This window comes from Ammodytes marinus (genome assembly GCF_949987685.1).
Source record: "Ammodytes marinus genome assembly, chromosome: 13".
Classification (NCBI taxonomy): domain Eukaryota; kingdom Metazoa; phylum Chordata; class Actinopteri; order Uranoscopiformes; family Ammodytidae; genus Ammodytes; species Ammodytes marinus.
This window is the reverse complement of record NC_137217.1, coordinates 11,537,086-11,556,896: the sequence shown is the minus strand read 5'-3', so window position 1 is coordinate 11,556,896 and position 19,811 is coordinate 11,537,086. Positions and strand designations below refer to the sequence as shown.

The following is a 19,811-nucleotide window of genomic DNA, read 5'->3' as shown; positions in this document are numbered from 1 at the left end:
TAAGAATAATGTACATACTGCCTGCCATAATACATTAGGCAAAATCATAGATAATCACTCATATAAAGATATGAAATGACAAGTCAAAAGTTCAAAAAGGGACTCTGTAAGGCTCTGTTCTGAGGACTGCTCTGGAGCCCCCATAGATGGTTGTGGAGAGAAGGATGTTGCACAAGCTGCTGAAAATAATGGACAGCACTAGCACTACCCCACCCACTACACAGCCTACTGGTCACACAGCAGTGCCTTTAAGCCCAGTTCAGACCAAAGATTCGCCTTGCAACTGCTTGCAACTGCAACTCCTTGCGACGAGACCGCCGAAACGTTCTAAAACTGGACCTTGCGATTTGACATGTTGAATCTTCTGCGACGCCTTGCAACGGCTTGCAACGCGCTGCAACGAGCAGTTCACACTGCTGCGATTTATCCCCCGCGACGTTCTAAAACCGTCTCGTCGCAAGCAGTTGCAAGGCGAATCTTTGGTCTGAACTGGGCTTTAGTCAGAGGTTCCTTCAGCTCTGCTGTAAAAAGTACAGAAGGTCAGTCCTGCCCACAGCAATAACCACTGTGCCGGGAAAGTAATATGTGTTATTTTGTCATTTGTGTGAATTACTGCTGCAACACTTACATCTTTCTTATATACATACAGTATATCTATACTATCTCAGAGCGGCAAAATCAAACTCATTAACAGAAGCATGGTCTAGACTTAAATTCTGAATTTGCACTGCAGAATATTATGTACGCGTGGCAACACTCTGGCTTAGACTATAGGATAATTTTCTCTATTCCAGAGGTCTTTTGCAATTTACATTCAACTGTTACATGTATTCATAATCACTTCCAATAGTTTAGCTCAAGATAAAATTGATTGCTAGCCATTTAGAATTCCTTGGCCTTTTCACTCGGCACGCTGCCCTGTACAGTGTGTGCCTTACTGTCGAGCTATTACAATATGTAAAGAGTTTTGTTCCAAAATGAGATATCCACCATTTCAGAGATTTGCCATCGTGTCTCATAAAACTGATAGCCAATATAGAAGAAGAAGTTATTATGCAACACCAGCCATACCAGGATTCAGACTCTTCTAGATTCAGCACGTACTAAGATGGCCTTTCTAGTGGGTTAACATGTTATGTGGCAGGAGTACCACTTTGCATTGGGGTGAGCCTTCAGGAAAACTAAATGAAATTCAAGATTGTAACAGGAGCTACATTATGAAAAACTCTAATGCAGAGACAGGAATATTTTGTGAAGGAAGAGGGTTATGTTTTTCGTCTTCGATCGCTATAGCTGTTTTTTTCAACAGCATTTTAAAAAGGATATGCCCAATCACATCAACCCAATCGCCAACTGCCTGTCCTGAGATGTTCGATTCAAATAAAAATTGGTAATGACAGCGAAAAGTCAGTCTATTCAGTTTTACCTGAGTAGCTACCAAGCCTTCGAGCATTGCCATCGACCCCGTCAAAGAAATCCAAAGAGTCCCAGTTGTGTTCTGTGGCAAAGGTTACAACTTGAATCTGAAACAGAAAAGCTAAATGTAAGCCTGATTCATAGACAAATACAACACAAAAAAGGAAAACAGATGTCATTAAATAGCAAATGATTAATTAGACCAATTATAAAATGGAATCCACCAGAAGGAACCATTTAATCTCTCATCAAACATTATACTACTAAGATCTGCATCGGTGTGCTCTCACTTGGATGCCGGCTCCCTCAGGAACAGAGACTTTCCAGGCACAGTTCAGATAGTTGGCATACGGCTCTGGGTATCCAGGAGAGAGGATAGTGCCTCTTCGCTCATTCAACACTCCACCACAGGGGACTAGAGAAAGGACCAAAGAAAGAAAGAGAAAGTCAGTCATGAGTTCAGGCTCAGATATGTGAAGTGTCCACACAACCCTTCAGAGCAATAAGTGAGCAGTAACTGTGGGGGAAAGTAGCCCACTGTCAATCATTTAAAAGCACCATACATACATCCACATACTATAAATGACAAAACATGCATTTTAAATGAGCATCTGTGAAAGCCACTTCAGTCGAGTTCTACAGACTCCCAATGACTCATAAAAAGAGATTTTCATGACAAAGCCAGCCACGATAATGGCAGTTATATAATGTAATTGGTTTATTTTATGACAGCTTGGAACCAAAACATGCTGGTTGTCCACATTATATCAGTGCCAGTGACTCAGTGGAGCTTTACATCATGGCAGCACACACTCTTCTCTTGTAAATAGTGAATAGCTGAATGCGGATGTGACATTTCTCTCTTGCAGGTCACACAAATCCCATTTTGAATGCAATCCCTTTCTAAGCACACCTTGTTTCTAGAAGTGCCACAAGCAACATGTAACAAGCCTCTCAGCTCTCGGATGAATGCCGAGTTGGGAGTAGCTCGCCCAGATTGTGCTGACATTGTCAGAATAACCTGTGATATATTTGAGCATGGGTAAAAATAAATCTAAATGAAAAAAGTTCAACAACACCTATTATTTCTTTATTGTTTTTCAGACGGTTGCCTACTGGCCTTGTGTCTGGTCGGCTACATTCCACACAGTGTCTGGCCTCACTTTTTGTCCATTAAGGATTGTGGTAACCTAGCCTTGCAGACCAAAATGGATTATAATACAACAAAACCAAGAAAAAATTATTTCCTCTCTATTGAAGTCCAAAAAAGTCAGGGGCGCCCTTAGCTCAGTTGGTAGGGCGTCCCCCCTGGGCCGGGCCCAGCAGCAGACCCGGGTTCGATTCCCGCCCGCGGTCGTTCTCTGGATGTCACTCCCCTCTGTGCCCCATTTCACCCCTGTCTCTCTGCACTGTCAATAAAGCATAAAAAATGCCAAAAGATATCTTTAAAAAAAAAAGTCTAATAAAACATATTCGCTTTTCATTGTTGTTTTGTTCCGTTGAGATCCATTGAACTGAGACAACTGTTATCACTGCCACAACATGTATTACAGCATTAGAGACATATACTGAATACTACAACAACAAAAAGCCCAGCAACTTAAATGTGCCACTTCTTTATTTATTTAATCCTTTCACACCTTCAAAAACAAGTTGTTTCTTTTATTTAACAGCGGATGGAGACACAATGGACCTTTATCCTAGTTTACGTCTAGCCATTGGTTTATTATTCCCTTTGCTATTCAAGGTTACTTATAATGTGTATGTTAGTTTCCCTATAGGACCATTAGCGAAGCTTTCACTCAGCAGAGGAGAAGAGGTCCTTCAGATGTTCAGCAGAGTAGTACAATGTGCCCTCACATGATAGAACACATGCTATTCATCAAGGACAATGGTTTACTCTCTACAGGTCAATTATAATCACTTTCTTGAATATTTCCTAGTTCCTTTTGAAAGACAAGGGGGAAATACAAAAAGAAAATGCTCCTTATCACAAAGGGAATAAATTGGAAAAATAAGGGGAAAAACAGAAGAAGACAAAAACTTGACTTCTCTGTTTTCCGTTAACTCAGTTATTCAATGAAGAAAATGACTTCTATACTGTCTCTCATGGTTATCAAACGTTGGTCTAATCTCGGCCACAGTAATGTAATCATTCAACCAATGCAAGCCATATGCATTGTGTTCAGTATTGAAAAAGCTTGAAGGAGAACAGCTTGTGAAATAGTTTTGAAATCTGCTCTGCAAATGAAACAATAAGTCAATACCTTTTTTTAGTTCTGTGCTCTGAATGTCATATCCTAAGGACACAGGCTGCTTCTTGCTTATACACTATATAACATGGTGAGTGTCAAAGTGATTGATCATTGGCGCTAAACTGGTTTACTAAATAATAATGTTATGTTATCCCTTTTGAATACAATTGGGTGCTATACGTGCAGGTACATAGCATAAGAATATATTTATGTTTTTTATCATTAGATTTTTATACATTACGGCCTTCAAGGCTAAAACGTATGAAAGGCTTCAACGTCGAAACAGTTGTAAGAATAACTAAATATAGAGCTGTTCTGTTTTGTGCTGGTAGAACCTACTGTAAATTCTTCTAGCATCAGACTAAATCTTAAAAACAAGCAATAAACCCTCACCAGGCCACAGTATTTCAGTATAATTGAATAGCTCCTTTGAGTCCCCTGAGCTGTCAGTTAATGTAATTGGTCGAGCAAGATTAGAAATCATGACACTCATAAAAGCATGAATGCTCCATACCCATCTCAATCAGTGGCAGGCTCATATGTCAGGGTTACGGCAAGTAGACAAGCATGGAGACGAGGCACATTATGAAACACCATTGAGAACCATCTGATATGCAGGAAACTCACAGCAACTTTTAGTTGGATGTGTTTTAATCAAGACTTCAAAAACTTGTACATAATGTGTACACCACCAGGGGTTTAACATCACATGCACAACTTGAGTGTAATATTTAAAGTATATATTTGTATTTATAATATATTATATTTCAAGTATTCTTATACTCAATTATTTGTAGTATTTGTATTACATTATATACATGTGTTAATGAAGCAGACAAAACCTGCCTTTTTACCAACTCTTATTTTCGTTGACATGTAAAGTATATAAAGTTTTCCTATCACCTAATGTCTGTTGTCTCACTTCTCATCATTATCAGCAGTACGCATTCACTGTAAACTGAAAGCGTTCTTTAAAAAAGTAGGCTCAAAGCAGAAACCCCTGCCAATTTCAAGGTTAGTTTGCTGCAAGACAAGCCAAATATGACAAAATCAGCTCTCTCAAAATTGTGTAGGATAGCATAATAGCAAATACATATGGAGAAAATGTTGCTCATACCATTATTAGGGTGAAATTTAGTTTGGAGGCAAAAAGACATGGCCGGCATTTGTCAGTCAGTCAAAGTCATAATAGAAAATATTGCAGTGAACAAAATACGTCATTGCAGTATCGTGAAGAAAAAAAATAATTAATAAATGCAAATATAGCTTCTCCTTCTCTTACTTTAATGTGTTGCTTTAGTATTTATAATGCTTAAATAAGTGTTTAAAATGTGCAGAAACATTCACAACAATTTACATTACAGAAACAAAACTCCCAAAAGTAGCATGACCTCAAGAGGAGCTCACCTTGCTCCAGAGAGGAACTGTGGTTTGGCCTTACACCACATACCCCCAGACTCAGACACTATAATTGGTCTTGGGAGGATGTTTTCAAAACAAGTATCCACTGTTCAAAAAAAGGCTCAGTGTGACTCTGTTTACCTCACCTTGGAAACATGGTTTCAGCTAACAGTGTGTACAATGGTGTGTGGGCACAATGAGTATGAATCATGGCAATCTGTGAGTTTATATAATACTGGGCAGTCATGATTTTTATCATCGGAATTGACTGAGTTTGTGCGTGAGATACAACTGCCCTTTTTATCAGTTGTGCAGGGGAACAAACCAACAGAAAACTGTGCTCATCTATCACCTGTAAAAAAGACCTTTGTTCGTTTCCACAATGTAATGGTGACATGAGTAGGTGTTTCAGGAGATTACATCATTCACATTCCATACTTTCATTTTTTTTAAATTACTTTAGAGCATCTCATGTCAAACTCCAAGTGGAAACCAACTAAAACTTATGGATTCATGTCAACTTTTCTGCCCAGAATTCAACAGAGGCCACCCAAACATTATGCATCCCTTCATCAGGGTTAATTTAATCACAATACAACATTGTGCTATAGCGCAACCTGACATCAAAGCCTCCATTCAGCAGTTCTGTATTTGTGAAAATCGAAAGCAAAATAAGTGATGCATGAAGAGCCAGGTCAATAACGGCTGGACAATCTTCTGAAACACAGGTGCTGTCTTATACCATAAAGAGGGCTTGAGTAATTGAGCAGAGTGTTTTTGTTGAAGCTTCCATGAAACTATATCCATTATTCTGGAAGAGTATACTGCCGCTGGGGGAAGAGAGTCGCTGCAGCCAGATTCAATCTCCAGATAAAAATCACTGTGTTTAAAATGGAATTGCGCGTGCCACAGCTATTCTCTTACTACTTGGCAGCAAACTTGGATGAACCCTGGCTTGAAATCTCTCGCACTCTCCGACTGGGACTATTTGCTGGCTGGCACTAGCCCTAACCTTCAATAGATAACTCCCAACTTAACTTGTAGTTCTTTATCTTCCCCTGTGGGTGTCTTTGTAAGGCAGAGTGCTTGTCATTCTGTGTGTACATTGTTAGGTTACAGCTTGTTCAGACAAGGTATGTAGGCTACATCTCTTCAAGGTGTAATGGATATTTGTCTATGCATATCTGTGAAGGTATATCCATGTGTGCATGGCTCTGTGTGCCAAATAATCATGTACAGAGAAACGCTGGTCTCCTGAGTAAATGGATCACATCTTTCACGGATCGTCAAATGCTGCTGTAACTATAGGGTCCCTGGATCATGACCAGTTCTTTGCGTTATCCGTCTCAAATGTCAAAAGTAAATTAGATTTTTGGGTCCTGTCTACCTGTCACTTTGACTTATCTTACATTAGATTATATTTTATTTAGCTGAATCGTTTATCCAAAGCGATTTCCAAATCGAGGTTGGCTCTAATGTGAAACAGTGGCATCACCAACATCATATGCCTAATATTGTTTAAGATTTGTTGCTTCCTCCATCAAAATGTTATACAATATGGGTGCTATGTTAATGTTGTGCTGTTGCACACTCTATCCTAAAACAAACACAGGTGACTAACAATACAACAAGGAAGTATTTGCAGTAGAATACTCAATTATTTCATTTGTTTTGTCCCCCTGTTGTGTCAACACGACATTGACATATCACCTTTAAAAATCAAACTTAGCAATCAGTAGCAATCAGTTGCTTATTTACAAATCTTCAGTTACATAGCAACATTATCTTATTTTGGTATCCTGCCAAACACAATGCTACAAGTAAGTACAAACAAATAGTAATGTTGTGGATCAGACAGCCGGGGTGCTCCTGATTGGGGAGATAATTCTCCGTAGGTTCGTCATTATCAGCTACCTCTATCACAATGTCACAAGTTGCTAGCCTTCATTGCATTACTGGCAATTATTAGATTTTATTGTGTAGGTGATTAATTGGTTACTCCATGTATTAATACCTTAACATACAGCGATTCAATGCCTGCATAATGCTTCATTATAGTGGTGCATTATAACGTCTCATGATGTCCATTTATCATTTTGATGTTTGTAATATGTTGTCCATGTTCGTTTACATATGGGATGACAGTGTAGCAGACACACTTTGTATTGCTGTTTTAATTCATTGACTTGTATTAGTTCATAAACTCTTCACTGATTAACTGTTAACAGAGTGTCTGCAGTGCATTAGAGATAAACAGTATATGCATAGAACAAATTACCCGAAGTTGGTTTTGCAGACATTAACTTTATTTTCCCATTAGGCTGGTAAGGCACATGAACCAAAATCCCTCCTCTGGGTAGAACGTGTATGTGACACTTTTCTTTTGTGTTAGCCTCTTTTGTCCTCTCTTAACTATCAGGGCCAGCGATAGGCTGATACTTGGCAATGTGCAACAGACATTAGGATAAGTAATGACTAGGAAAAACAGACATCAATCGTTTGTGTGCACCTGCTCCATCGTTTCGGATCTGTGTGTGTGTGTGTGTGTGTGTGTGTGTGTGTGTGTGTGTGTGCGCGTGCTTGCTTGTGTGCGTGTGTGCTTGCTTGCTTGTGTGTGTGCGTGTGTGCTTGCTTGCTTGTGTACGTGCGTGCGTGCAGGGGATGAGGCGAGGGTTGGAGGATGCAGACGCTTACCAACACATGTGGGCACCGTGCCGTTCCACTGGGCCAGAGCATTGGCCACGGCCTCACACCTGATGGCGTTGGAGCCGTGCAGCGTGTAGCCTGGGTTGCATTCAAACAGCACCACCATACTGATGCCAAAGTCGTTCCCTATCCGCTTCCCGAACCGGGGCTCAGGGACCGAGCTGCATTGAGAGGCACTTGTGCGGGGGACAGCTATAGGAATAAGAGGGGAGGAGGCACACATAAGAGGAAGTAAGACAAAGAGTATAGGCAAAAAGACAACAAGGAGTATAGGGGAGATGGCACGACAAAGGAGGCAGAGAGAAATGGTAAAGCCCTTGTGACTCTCTTTGCACGTCATTAGTCACTCTTGTCTGCCCTGCCAGCATAGGCTCTCTGACTCCACATTATCCAGGCTCTGCTCAGCCATGCCCAGGAACAGCTAATAGCACTCCGCTGAACACCAATTTATTTGATGAGCGAGGGGCTAAATTTTCTTTATTTTTCAAAAAGCAAGCAAATGCACTCAATGCACCAAAATAAGTTTCCACATCAACATTCTGAAAAGGTATTGGTCTTACCTTGGTAAACAAAATGAAATCCTTTGGCTGTTTCCGTTCCATTTGTGGTAAACTTGAGTGTAATCTTGTTTCCTGAACTCAAAGGGAGCGTTTCTCCTACATTACAAAATCAAAGGAGACATGGAGATGATGCTCTTTACACATGTCTGCAGAGAACATGAAAAGAAAATAACACATATTCTAACCATATACTCTGTATGACTGTATTAACTGTAAATACATATTGGTTGATTGATAGGCAGTTTTCAATGTCTGTTTATATTCTGATCTGATCAGCAGTATATTCTCAGTGTTACAGCTGGAAATATGTGATTTGATTCATTTGTATACTTTTAAATTGAATCACAGTCTAATCAAGTGTGGCAACAATGCACAACAACTGTTTTTTTTTTGTTATTTGTGGTGGGATCTCAGGGGTGTATTCAATTGTCCATTGTATTTCATTATATCGCCATTACAGACATGTAAGAAGGGAAAATAAATCTCCATATTTTCTTATTTGTCAGGGAAACTAATATTTGATTTGTATTGAACCGAGAAGAAAGTGCTGTCTTTCCTACAAGGCAAAATGCTGTCCTTGACAGAACTAGGAGCTAGTAGCGTTTTTAAAAAGACAGCACACTGAGGGGTTGCAGAGTTCTGATTTTACCTGAGTGTGATCCATATATGGAGGAGAGGAGGGCCGAATCTGAAGAGGATCCATCATAAATCTCAACCACATCACTGGTCAAAGTCTGGAACACCACAAACTGACCAAACAGCACTGCAAAGAGAGAAGCAGCAGGGGACACACAACAAGTGTTAAATGCAGGTACAACAAAACATGATGGTGGATTTTGTGGCAATCAACAATGTTTTGTCAACATGCAACACATTTTGTATTGACCCTAGGTCTGGCTGCTGCTTTGCCAAGGCTGGCAACATTTGAAACAGTAACACAGAGGTTAATGTTGTTTGGATTAAGTTCCAATGTTTCTCTCCCCAGACGGACACCTTGATCTACCAAACCAATTAGTCACACCATTCTTTTTAAAAGAGATCACTAAAACACGGTTGGCAGAGTTTTGGGACTAAATACCCCTTAGAAATAATGCAGTGCAACACCGTAGTTTGAAAGTGTTTAAGGCATAGGCGCATGGTGTACATGAGGTTAATTTCCTTAGACAAAAGATGTGTTTCATTTGGTAAAACAATGGCGGATAAATCAAAAAATGCTACAGAAAATCTGCCATTTTCTGCCGTGACTGCTACTTTTGAGGTGTGAGTCAGAGAGAGAATCTGAGTTACAGAGATAAGCAAACATTGTTGCCCACAGATATTTAGGTAGTGGTAGTTAATGTCAATGTGTGTTGTATTTTGGGATTTAAAAAAGGTAAAAACACATGTTCAATTAATATGTGTGCTCTGCATTTTGATTGAGGCATCTTGTTTTGATCAGTGTTGGTCATACAAGTACTTTGTAGATTGAAAACATTTTTTTTCTCTTTTTACCCTACAAGATATAAAATTATATTAAATAAATTATGTCTGAACAGTTTGATTCAAATCTAATGAGCAAGCATTTAGGCTAGTTATTTCAATAGCTTTATTAGGTTTACATTACACAAATGCCAACGTTGTAATGTAATATATTACTCAACAGGTTTTAGGATGTTTTTACTTTAGGAACCCCTCAAGTAACCTATTTAATCAAGACTTTGTTTACCAATTTAACACTTTAAATGTTGCCGTACTGAGCTGGAAATGAGCCATACACTTGGTTTCTGCACCTTTAATCCTCAAATCATACTATCAATAAATTTCACTCTAGTGTTAAGGCAATAAGAATTAACAGCTGCAATACAAATTGTGACCTTTGGTGCAGTATGCTTTTTATAGGTTACTTTTTCCTCAAGCAAAGTAGTGTCTGCTCAACTACTCTAAACTTGTATCTGACATTTTCTTAACATCCAATAATTAGGTATACCTTTGTAGCTCTCTCTGTTGTGCCATGCCATTAAACACACAGAGAATAACCTTCACACTTCAATGATATTTAAAGTCCAACTAAAATCACATTCAGTTAAGAGTCTTTTTCATTCAAAGGTAATGTCAGTGCTATTCTAGATTGAGATGTCTTGGGGTAAATATTAGAAATGCTCCTTTCCTCTAAGCTGCTGGAGGGGCATGTCAGAGTCTCTGTTTGATTGACAGGGCGCTTGCAGCCTGAGCAACAGCAGAAGGACAACAGGAAAAGTAAACAACATTACCCTGTAGCTTATAAGCCATGGGCAGACCAATATCTGAACAAACCAAAGTGACATTTGCCAGTACATTTACATGCTGTCTATTGTGCTGCAGTTAACCATCTAATTATCCATCTAACCTGCAAACTGAGGTTTGTGTCCTCAGTGAATGTCTGTTTGGTCATTCACAACCTTAGGTGCGGGACAGGAGTTTAGGTTTATAAGTTAGATAGGAATTATGCAAGGCAGCAATTTAATTGTCAATATAAAAATGTAGTTATATTTTTAAAATTTCTACTATGCAATTCAATTTGTCTTAGACTTTTAACATGAGACCATTCTGCAGGTTACTAGAAAAGCCCCCCAGCTGACATAGTGACACGTGAAGGTGCAGTCCCCTCCATAAGTATCGGAACAGTGAGGCCAATTCCTTTATTTTTGCTGTAGACTGGAAACATTTGGGTTTGACACCAAAATATGAATATGAGACAATAGATCAACATTTAAGCTTTCATTTCCAGGTATTTACATCTGGATCTGATACACAACTGAGAAGATAGCATTTTTTGTAAAGGAACACCACATTTTTAGGTGAGCAAAAGTATTGGAACAGATAGACTTAAAGTAAATTAAAGTGAATAAGACTTAATATTGTGTTGCAGATCCTTCGCTTGCAATAACTGCATCAAGCCTGTGACCCATTGACATCACAAAACTTTTGCATTCTTCTTTTGTGATACTTTTCCAGGCCTTTACCGCAGCCTCATTCAGTTGCTGTTTGTTTTGGGGGGTTACTTTCTTCAGTCTCCTCTTTAGCAGGTAAAATGCATTCTCTATAGGGTTTAAGTCCGGACATTGACCTGGCCAGTCAAACTTTCCATTTTTTGCCCCTGATGAACTCCGTTGTTGTTTTTGCAGTTTTTTTGGGTCATTACCTTGCTGCAAGATGAAGGATCTTCCAATCACTTTGGTTGCATCTTTCTTTAAATTGCCAGACAGAATATTTCTGTAGACTTCCAAGTTCATTTTGCTGCTGCCATCATGTGTTACTGTGTTGTTGTCAAGATGAACCTTTACCAAAGTGATGGAAAGGCTAGCTTTTGGAGAAAGAAAGGATCTGCTCATGACCCCAAGCATACAAGCTCATCTGTGAAACACGGTGGAGGCAATGTCATGGCTTGGGCTCGCATGGCTTCTTCTCGGATGGGCTCATTAATCTTCATTGATGATGCAACACATGATGGCAACAGCTAAATTAACTTTAATTTAAAGAAAGATGCAACCAAACTGATTGGAAGATCCTTCATAATGCAGCAAGATAATGACCCAAAACACACTGCAAAAACAACAAAGGAGTTAATCAGGGGCAAGAAATGGAAGGTTTTAGACTGGTCAAGTCAATCTCCAGACTTAAACCCTTTAGAGCAAGCATTTTACCTGCTAAAGAGGAGATTGAAGAGAGTAAACGAACAGCAACTGAATAAGGCTGTGGCGAAAGCCTGGAAAAAGCATCAAAAAGGAGGATTCAAAAGTTTTGTGATGTCAATGGGTCACAGGCTTGATGCAGTTATTGCAAGCGAAGGCTTTGCAACAAAACGTTAAGTCTTATTCACTTTAATTTATTTTAAGTCTATCTGTTCCAATACTTTTGCTCACCTAAAAATGTGGTGTTCCTTTACAAATAATGATATCTTCTCAGTTGTGTATCAGATCCAGATGTGAATACCTGGAAATGAAAGCTGAAATGTTGATCTATTGTCTCATATTCATATTTTGGTGTCAAACCCAAATGTTTCCAGTCTACAGCAAAAATAAAGGAATTGGCCTCACTGTTCCGATACTTATGGAGGGGACTGTAAGTGCATGGAAAGGGTGTCCGGACAATGTCGTTGTAGAGTTTGACCTTTCATTTAATTAAACATCTTTTCCTTAATGACATGTCACATGAGAACGCTGTTGTTTATCCCAAAGTACTAATTAAATGTTATCACCAGTAAAAAGCAGTGGGTGAAAACATTGAAAGCTTATGATAATGAACAGAATTATTTAAATCATGCACTGCATGAATATTTCCAATCAAGCTTTTTTTGATTATATCAATGTGTACACACCCTTGAAAATAATCTGATCTTTATCGAACCAAATGAATAGACATTTCCAACTGGACCACTACTTCTGTAGTCTGGCTGAACCGTTTCCGCTAGCGTCTATTAGCGCTGGCGTCGGCTAACAACGCTACGCCTCCATTTCCTGTTGCTGGCGTTCCCGTATTGAGCTCCCCCGCAAACTAGGAAACAATTCGCTCACATTCAACCTGTGTGCTTCTGTGCAGCGCTCTCCACCTCTCTCTCTCTCTCTCTCTCTCTCTCACACTCACACACACACACACACACACACACACAGACACACACAGTGTTGTACCGTGCCCAAGGGCTTGACGCATGAAGTCTATTTCGTTTGACCAGTGTGAGTGTTTCATTCCGTGCTCAAGCAAGTCGGCTTCCTTTGGCCTGGCCTGGTTGGAAGAGGTGTTCTTCAGTAAAGTACATACCCACACTGGCATGAACACTGGCATAGTAGACAGCAGTCCTGACATAAATTTATATGTGACTATTCCCATAGACGCACATTTAAAAAAATTAAGAAAAAGTTATCAAAGGTTATCGCACTTCTGTTGCTCCAGATTTGGCCGGATGAACATTTTTAAAACAATCATAAAGCCATAGAGTCTATATAACGCACAAAAATCTAAATGTTTTAAAACTAAAAGACACGCTTTGACCATGTCAATCAATGTGTGTGTCGTATGATATGACACTATGAAGTATTTGAAGGCCGGCGGGGTACTGGGGAGGGGCAACAATCGTGTTTCAGCACAGTATGGGGCAACTGGTTCCAGTGAATTGGGAAGTACTGATGTGTGTGCATAACCAAAAAGGAAATTTCTCATTCTCATATCTGGTGCACAGGCATCTTGTGAAAGCTCTATCTCCTATATAAATGTACTTCTATCTCTCTCTGTATTTTTCTCTAAATCTGGGATAAATAGCATTTCTAAAAAGCAAGGTATTGTGGCTTCTTTCATCAAGAATTATGTTGAATCTTGATCAAAATAGGGTTATCTGTCTTTTCCACTATTTGTATATTAGCTTTCTCAGCTAAGTCTTTAACCAAACAATTGATAGTTTTTAGTTGCTAGAGAGAAGCTGCTTTAACTGGTATATAGACATGCAGTTTAACTGTAATTGAGCCAGATTGTAGAGAACAGGAATCAAATGAATAAAATAAAATAAAAAGAAAGACTGTTTTCGGCCATTAATGAGCTTCAGCAATGTGTAAGCCAAGTTCTCCTGCCTCAAGGCAGAACGCACTCAAGACCCACCTGAAAATGTTAAAAAATACAAAACTAAACTGATGCAAATGTTAAAAGTAAAAAAAAAAAAAAGCATGTTTGTCCTGCTGGCTATGAATTATGGAGCAGCATCCTGTCGCCTTCACTTTCTAGCTGTACGGATCTACTCTTGACATGTAGCCTCAAAGTTCAACACTGTAAAACCGTTATATCCTCCTTATAACTTATAAGAGACTGCAAAGCAGAGTCAAATCTAAACCTTAAGCCCCCTAAAAGCCACTAGAGAGATCACTAACTGACTGACCAAGTGACAGTACTGAAGACATGTTTAGATCAAGAAGGAGGAAATGTGGCGATGTGATTTTATAAAACGTACTCCATTGTTCTGTGTGACATGAAAAAGATCATACACAAACACAACAGACAGACAAAAATGACAGCCAAAAAAACTCAAAATGCATATTGACACACAAACAAGCAAACAAACAAAAGGATGTACGCACACAGAGTAGCAGAGGCAGACCTGTTTCTTTATCTGTTGAGTAGTGAGAATGCCTATAGCTGAACCAGTTTTGAATAAGAGATGATTCTACCCTGAGGGACAGCTCACTGCTGTGTATTAGCATACCAACACCGTATTATGTTGAATAGGCTGCACTCCCCTGCTTTGTGAACACGCACACACGCACATTCAAACACGAGCACATGTATACACACTCTTGCAAGTACAGTGTCGCTCATTTCTGCCTCTAATCCAAAGCCAGCCAAGCATGACTCCAATCTGCTCCTTTGCTGTAATCACGTCCAGATATTAAGTCAATAAATCATTGTAAACTTGTTACCTAATTTATGCAGGACTGTGATGAATCTTTTGTCCTCTGGGCCTAGTCACGGCAGTGCAACACAATGTACTCTGACAATGGACAACATTTTCGTGCCTACATATTCACCTTGAATTATCTTAAAGCACTTAAGTCACATTTATCACATTCTTCTTTAGGCATTAGATCATGATTTTAGTGCATTCCTGTATCTCATTTCACTATGCCTGCTGGGCTTTAATAATGTTAATGAAAACAATTACAGATTGGTTCCATTCTCGTGTAATGGTTATCCAATTTTGCTTCTCTTTGAAATAAATCATTTTGAACAATGTAACAAAAAAAAGTGATGGGGTTCTACCATCCTTGGTCATTTCTGTCAATTATTAATGGATTCAGGGGACTGTTTTTATAATATATGTGATTAAAGGAACATATTATAATATGGGTGGTTAAATATTTGAAAACATTTTAGACAACACAGTGGTTTTCTGAAGACCATAGTCACATACAGTTAACTTTTCATTATTCACTTAAATTAAATTAACTTGATAGGATACACATAGCTTGAGTATCATGAGAACATTCTGCTTCAAAAAATTATTTGAGGCAAGGATTGTACAAATTGATGGTTCCCACTTCTTGGTTCATTCTTCATACACACAGCTCGTGCGGACACTTGCCAGTGCATTCACACTGTGAAACTCTCTTGCCACTGCATCTCAAAGGTGCTAGTTGGACTGGAACCTGGAATGTGCAGGGAGGTGAAGTGAATTAAGATAACTGTCATGTTCCTGGAACCATTTTGAGATGATGAGTGCTTTGTGACCAACCTTGAATGGATGTGGTGGTATTTCTGTTTAGTTTGCTCAAAGTAGTATTAACGGGAGTAATGTGTGCCAAGAAAACATCTCCACACCATTAGAACAGACAAGATGACTACATCAGCCATAGAGTCCATTAGAAGATTACATTAAGTTTTAAAGTAACATGTTCTACCCTGATAGCCCAAATGAGTTACCCGTTTGGACCATCAGGGTAAAACGTGTTACTTTTTAAACGTCACACATTGTTAAGGTTCATAGGAAACACAGTTCAATGGAGATCGTGTGTGCCATACTAGGGTTGCACAATATATCGAAAATGTATCGTTATCATGAATGTTGATAATGTGGTTTATGTATCACAAAGACTGCTTTAACACCAACAAACAATCCTCTATCCATGTGCAATGTATTCAAGCTTTGCAAGTCAACATATTTGACTAATCAGATGCAGCCCTACTGCTCTAGATTCCTGCCCCCCATGTAGACATAAGTGACTGAGGTGCTAAAGCACATGTAAGCGAATATAAAGCTCTTGGATAACAAGTTAGCCAGCTAGGATTTACATGAAGACCAGCAAGTGTGTAGCCTATAACCACATACAACAATGCCAATGTAAAGAAGGCCACCAAACTCAACTGGGTAGGAGAAAAAGTATCGGCTTTCAGCTAGGGGTAATAATATTCATAAACTCTACCGCTTAAGCGTATATGTTGGAAGTGAACTCAAAGCAAAGAGATATTAACACTGTATATTTAAGTACTTGTTTAATTATCACACATAATATTGTTATTGCAATATTCAACAATGTTATTGAATATCGTGCAGTCCCATGCTAAACTCTGATCTTCTCTTTGCAATATCATAATCATTAAGTAATCATGTTGTAAATGTAATTCCTTCCTTTTGAATGTGTATTGTTATTTGCAAAGCACTGGGCAATTGTTGCTTAATTTGATAGTATTTAATTTCCTAGTAAGAGGAGAAACTTTTTATATCTCTATTATTTTATTGTGACTGTAAACAGTCATTGCAGTAAAAAAGCACTTAAGAGTACATGCTCAGCCAACCTGTCATGTATAAACCAAGATTAAAAGAATGTAGGGTCACACAGGGACACTCGTTTCTGCCAGCGCCTTTACAGCAGCAATGACAGTATGATGTGTCTTTGCTCCCCTATAAAGAGAAAACAAGAGCAGGAGAGGCTGGACAATAGAAAATATATCTGATTGGCTTAATGATAGTCCCCATCCACTAGAAACTTTGCCTGCACTTTTCCATTTTCATCTGGATTCTTTATCATCTGTACTTTTGGGAATGGAGTCATTTCCCTGTCAAAAACAAGGGCATGTGCTGCAGATAGGATCATTACAATACAGCAGGGAAGAAAAATGTCATAATCTTAGAAAGGCTCTTTCAGCCTCCATCTCGCCTCCCTCTGATATTTGATCTTTCTGCTACAGAATGAATGAGCATGGCCCACTGGATCAGTGGTGGGTTATGTATAGTTGATGGATTATTATACAAGTCATGTATTCCAGCAGTGTGTGTGTGTGTGTGTGTGTGTGTGTGTGTGTGTGTGTGTGTGTGTGTGTGTGCTCTCTTGATCATATGCAACATGGCTACAGAAGGGAAATACAGTTATTTATCCTTTAAGAGGTTGTGCTGAGGAGTTGTTGAACACAACGACTTCTTCCAGCCGTCCAGCATGAATGTACTGTATGTCCCTTTAACCAGCAACATATTGTAGATGCTTGGGGAGAAATTTTTTAAATATGTTGCTAGTTAATCTTAAACTAATCTGCACCTAGATTGCCTGGGCTACATTCAGCAGTAGCATTAGTTCTAGTCACAGGTTTATCACTGTAACGTCACAAGACATATTCACTTTTTTTTCATGCTGGCAAATAACTCAGAATTACTTCAGACTTAAACTATCAACGAATGCCTACTGTGGTAAAAAAAATAAAAATAAAAAATGTATTAAGCACTTAGTGTATAGCCAAAATGCTAGGCTATTAGGAATATAAAACATACCAATTATTAATAGCCATTACACTGCAACTAGAAAAAAAGTGTATTCAGCAAAAACATTAAATAGAGAACATACTGTATATTCCAGTATATGGCTTGACAACAAATTAGTTAAATATACAGTACATTCGTCTCAGATGTAAATATGAATTGTTTACTACTCACCCAACTGGCTAACTCACACAAAAAGTGATTGCAAGCTTGTGATGACTGAGCAGCAGGTACTGGTATTTAATTCTCCACTCTCTATCAGATAATTCAGTGACTGTGTACTTTATTAATGGTTTCAATACACCAACACAAACTACAGACTCATGCTGCAGACCCTCTGGTTCTTCGGAACATACTATGTGTTTCAATATAGTTGTTTAAAGGTTTTGGTTTAGGAGACTTTCTTGTCACAACTCAGTCCTGCACATTTGTCACAAGAGATCGAGCGACACAGACCAACCACGTGGGCTAGTTGTGAGCTGAGGGTTCAGCTAGCAAACTCCGAAACCATTATCTACTTTAAACAAGGATGGAACAGTTTATCTGAAAACACCTTCATGCAGTGTTTCATTCAGGACTCTCAGGAGCACTGCTGCTGAATGTTGAGCGCTGCAGTTAAAATTCTCCCTCTACTCATTCTTCAAATGACTTCTACATAGCGTAGCTCCTTCGAATACTAAGACAGTGCGCAACATAGCGTAGCAAGTGTGTGGACAAGCAAGAGAGGGAAGGAGCATCAGAAGGTGACAGTGAATGCAGTAAAGAAGAGGGAACGTTTAGCTGTAAGTTGCCAGTCTGGCAATAAATGTACTATATAGGCTAAAGAGTGTTAGTTAATAACATCTGCAGACCAAAACCAAGAAAATACACGTCTGTTGTTTGTTTCCCCAACTAGTGGGTAGTTGGTTAGTAACTAGTGTAACTGGAATGCAATGCAAGACCATGTTTACCCAACAGGTAAAAATATGCACAAAGCCCGGATAAGGTGTAAGAGACACTCACAGCACAGGTAAACAGCAAAAGGTAAGGAAAACTGCAGCATATGTTTGTCCTTCTGGCTATGAATTATGGAAGAGCTACCCGTCGTCTTTGCTTTGTGGCAGCACAGGCTCTCTCAGTTTCTGGGCAGTGACAGCCTACACACGCCTCATTTACACACTCGCACATATATTTTTAATGAGCCATTATCACAATAAAATTGCATCAGCCCTTTTGGCAGGGAGTACGTGGCGGCACCTCAGCACAAGCTGCATCCAGTCCATTATGCTTCTATCTTGGGTAAAAACTCTCCTTTGTAGATTGAAAGCTGTAAATATGGCTCACTTCAAAAGAAAAGAGAGGTGCTTCTGGCTTCTTCTACTTTCAGATTAAGGTGCACTCAATTTACATTTTTGTTTAGGTCTTTTTTTCATGATAAGTTTTACTTGATGGCTTTTGAAACCGTGTGCAGTACTATTGAGGGACGTATCTGAAAACCAGCACAAGCCATTGCACTCACACAATGAGTGTACCCAGAATCTCATCAACTTGAAAACCCCAGGTTGTCAAATCCAGTCAACTCAGTCATTCATGAAAGTCGTCGACACACTCACTTTGACAGAGGCACACTTTCTAATTTACACATCCGCAGACATATGAACATACACAGCGAACCAGCAAAAACACTCGACTACATCAAGGTGAGAGTACACAATTCACATTAGTTTAATCACATTGTGGCTAGAGTATAAACGGTAAGCTGACGCAGACAGCAAGGTATTGTTTTGTGCGTGAGATGTAGCGAGTCATGTACTATGGTGGCCCCAAGCATAATCTTACTCTCCTCCGAGCATCACTGATGTGTCAACAATCAGCCCCTAGGGTCACTGTTTTTATGATCGCTCTCAGCAGCACAGTGTTTTTCTCTCCCTCTCTTCTCAAACCATGTGTAAGTCATTATAACTGTCACTCATTATCACTGTCTCCATCTTACTTATTCTGCCTGAGAGCTTTACATTGAACCAAGATCTACAGTATGTGTCAGATGTTAGACTTACACCCTGTACCTCTTGCAGTCTTCACAGTCTTTCTCTCATTTATTCTATGCCCAACTTGTTACAGCCCAGATTTAGTCCTGCAATCTGCCAGTGTCTTCTGACACAATTTGTGGGAACCAATATGCATGTGTTGTTGTTAGTATTATATAAATAAATACAAACACTTGTAGCTATAAAAAGCCTTGGGCAG

At 39.2% G+C, this 19,811-nt stretch overlaps 1 protein-coding gene across 1 annotated transcript in view; it reads right to left on the bottom strand.

Annotated features, from left to right (window-relative positions):
• LOC307260078 (CUB and sushi domain-containing protein 3-like) overlaps window positions 1-19,811 on the bottom strand; it is a gene marked incomplete at its 5' end in the record, with an annotated part of 230,853 nt that overhangs the window by 83,826 nt on the left and 127,216 nt on the right. Inside the window, 5 exons of the mRNA XM_080040205.1 lie at window positions 1,427-1,523; window positions 1,707-1,831; window positions 7,767-7,970; window positions 8,339-8,434; window positions 8,988-9,101. Of these exons, the coding sequence (XP_079896331.1) occupies window positions 1,427-1,523; window positions 1,707-1,831; window positions 7,767-7,970; window positions 8,339-8,434; window positions 8,988-9,101 (636 nt within the window). The remainder of the gene's footprint in view (window positions 1-1,426; window positions 1,524-1,706; window positions 1,832-7,766; window positions 7,971-8,338; window positions 8,435-8,987; window positions 9,102-19,811) is intronic.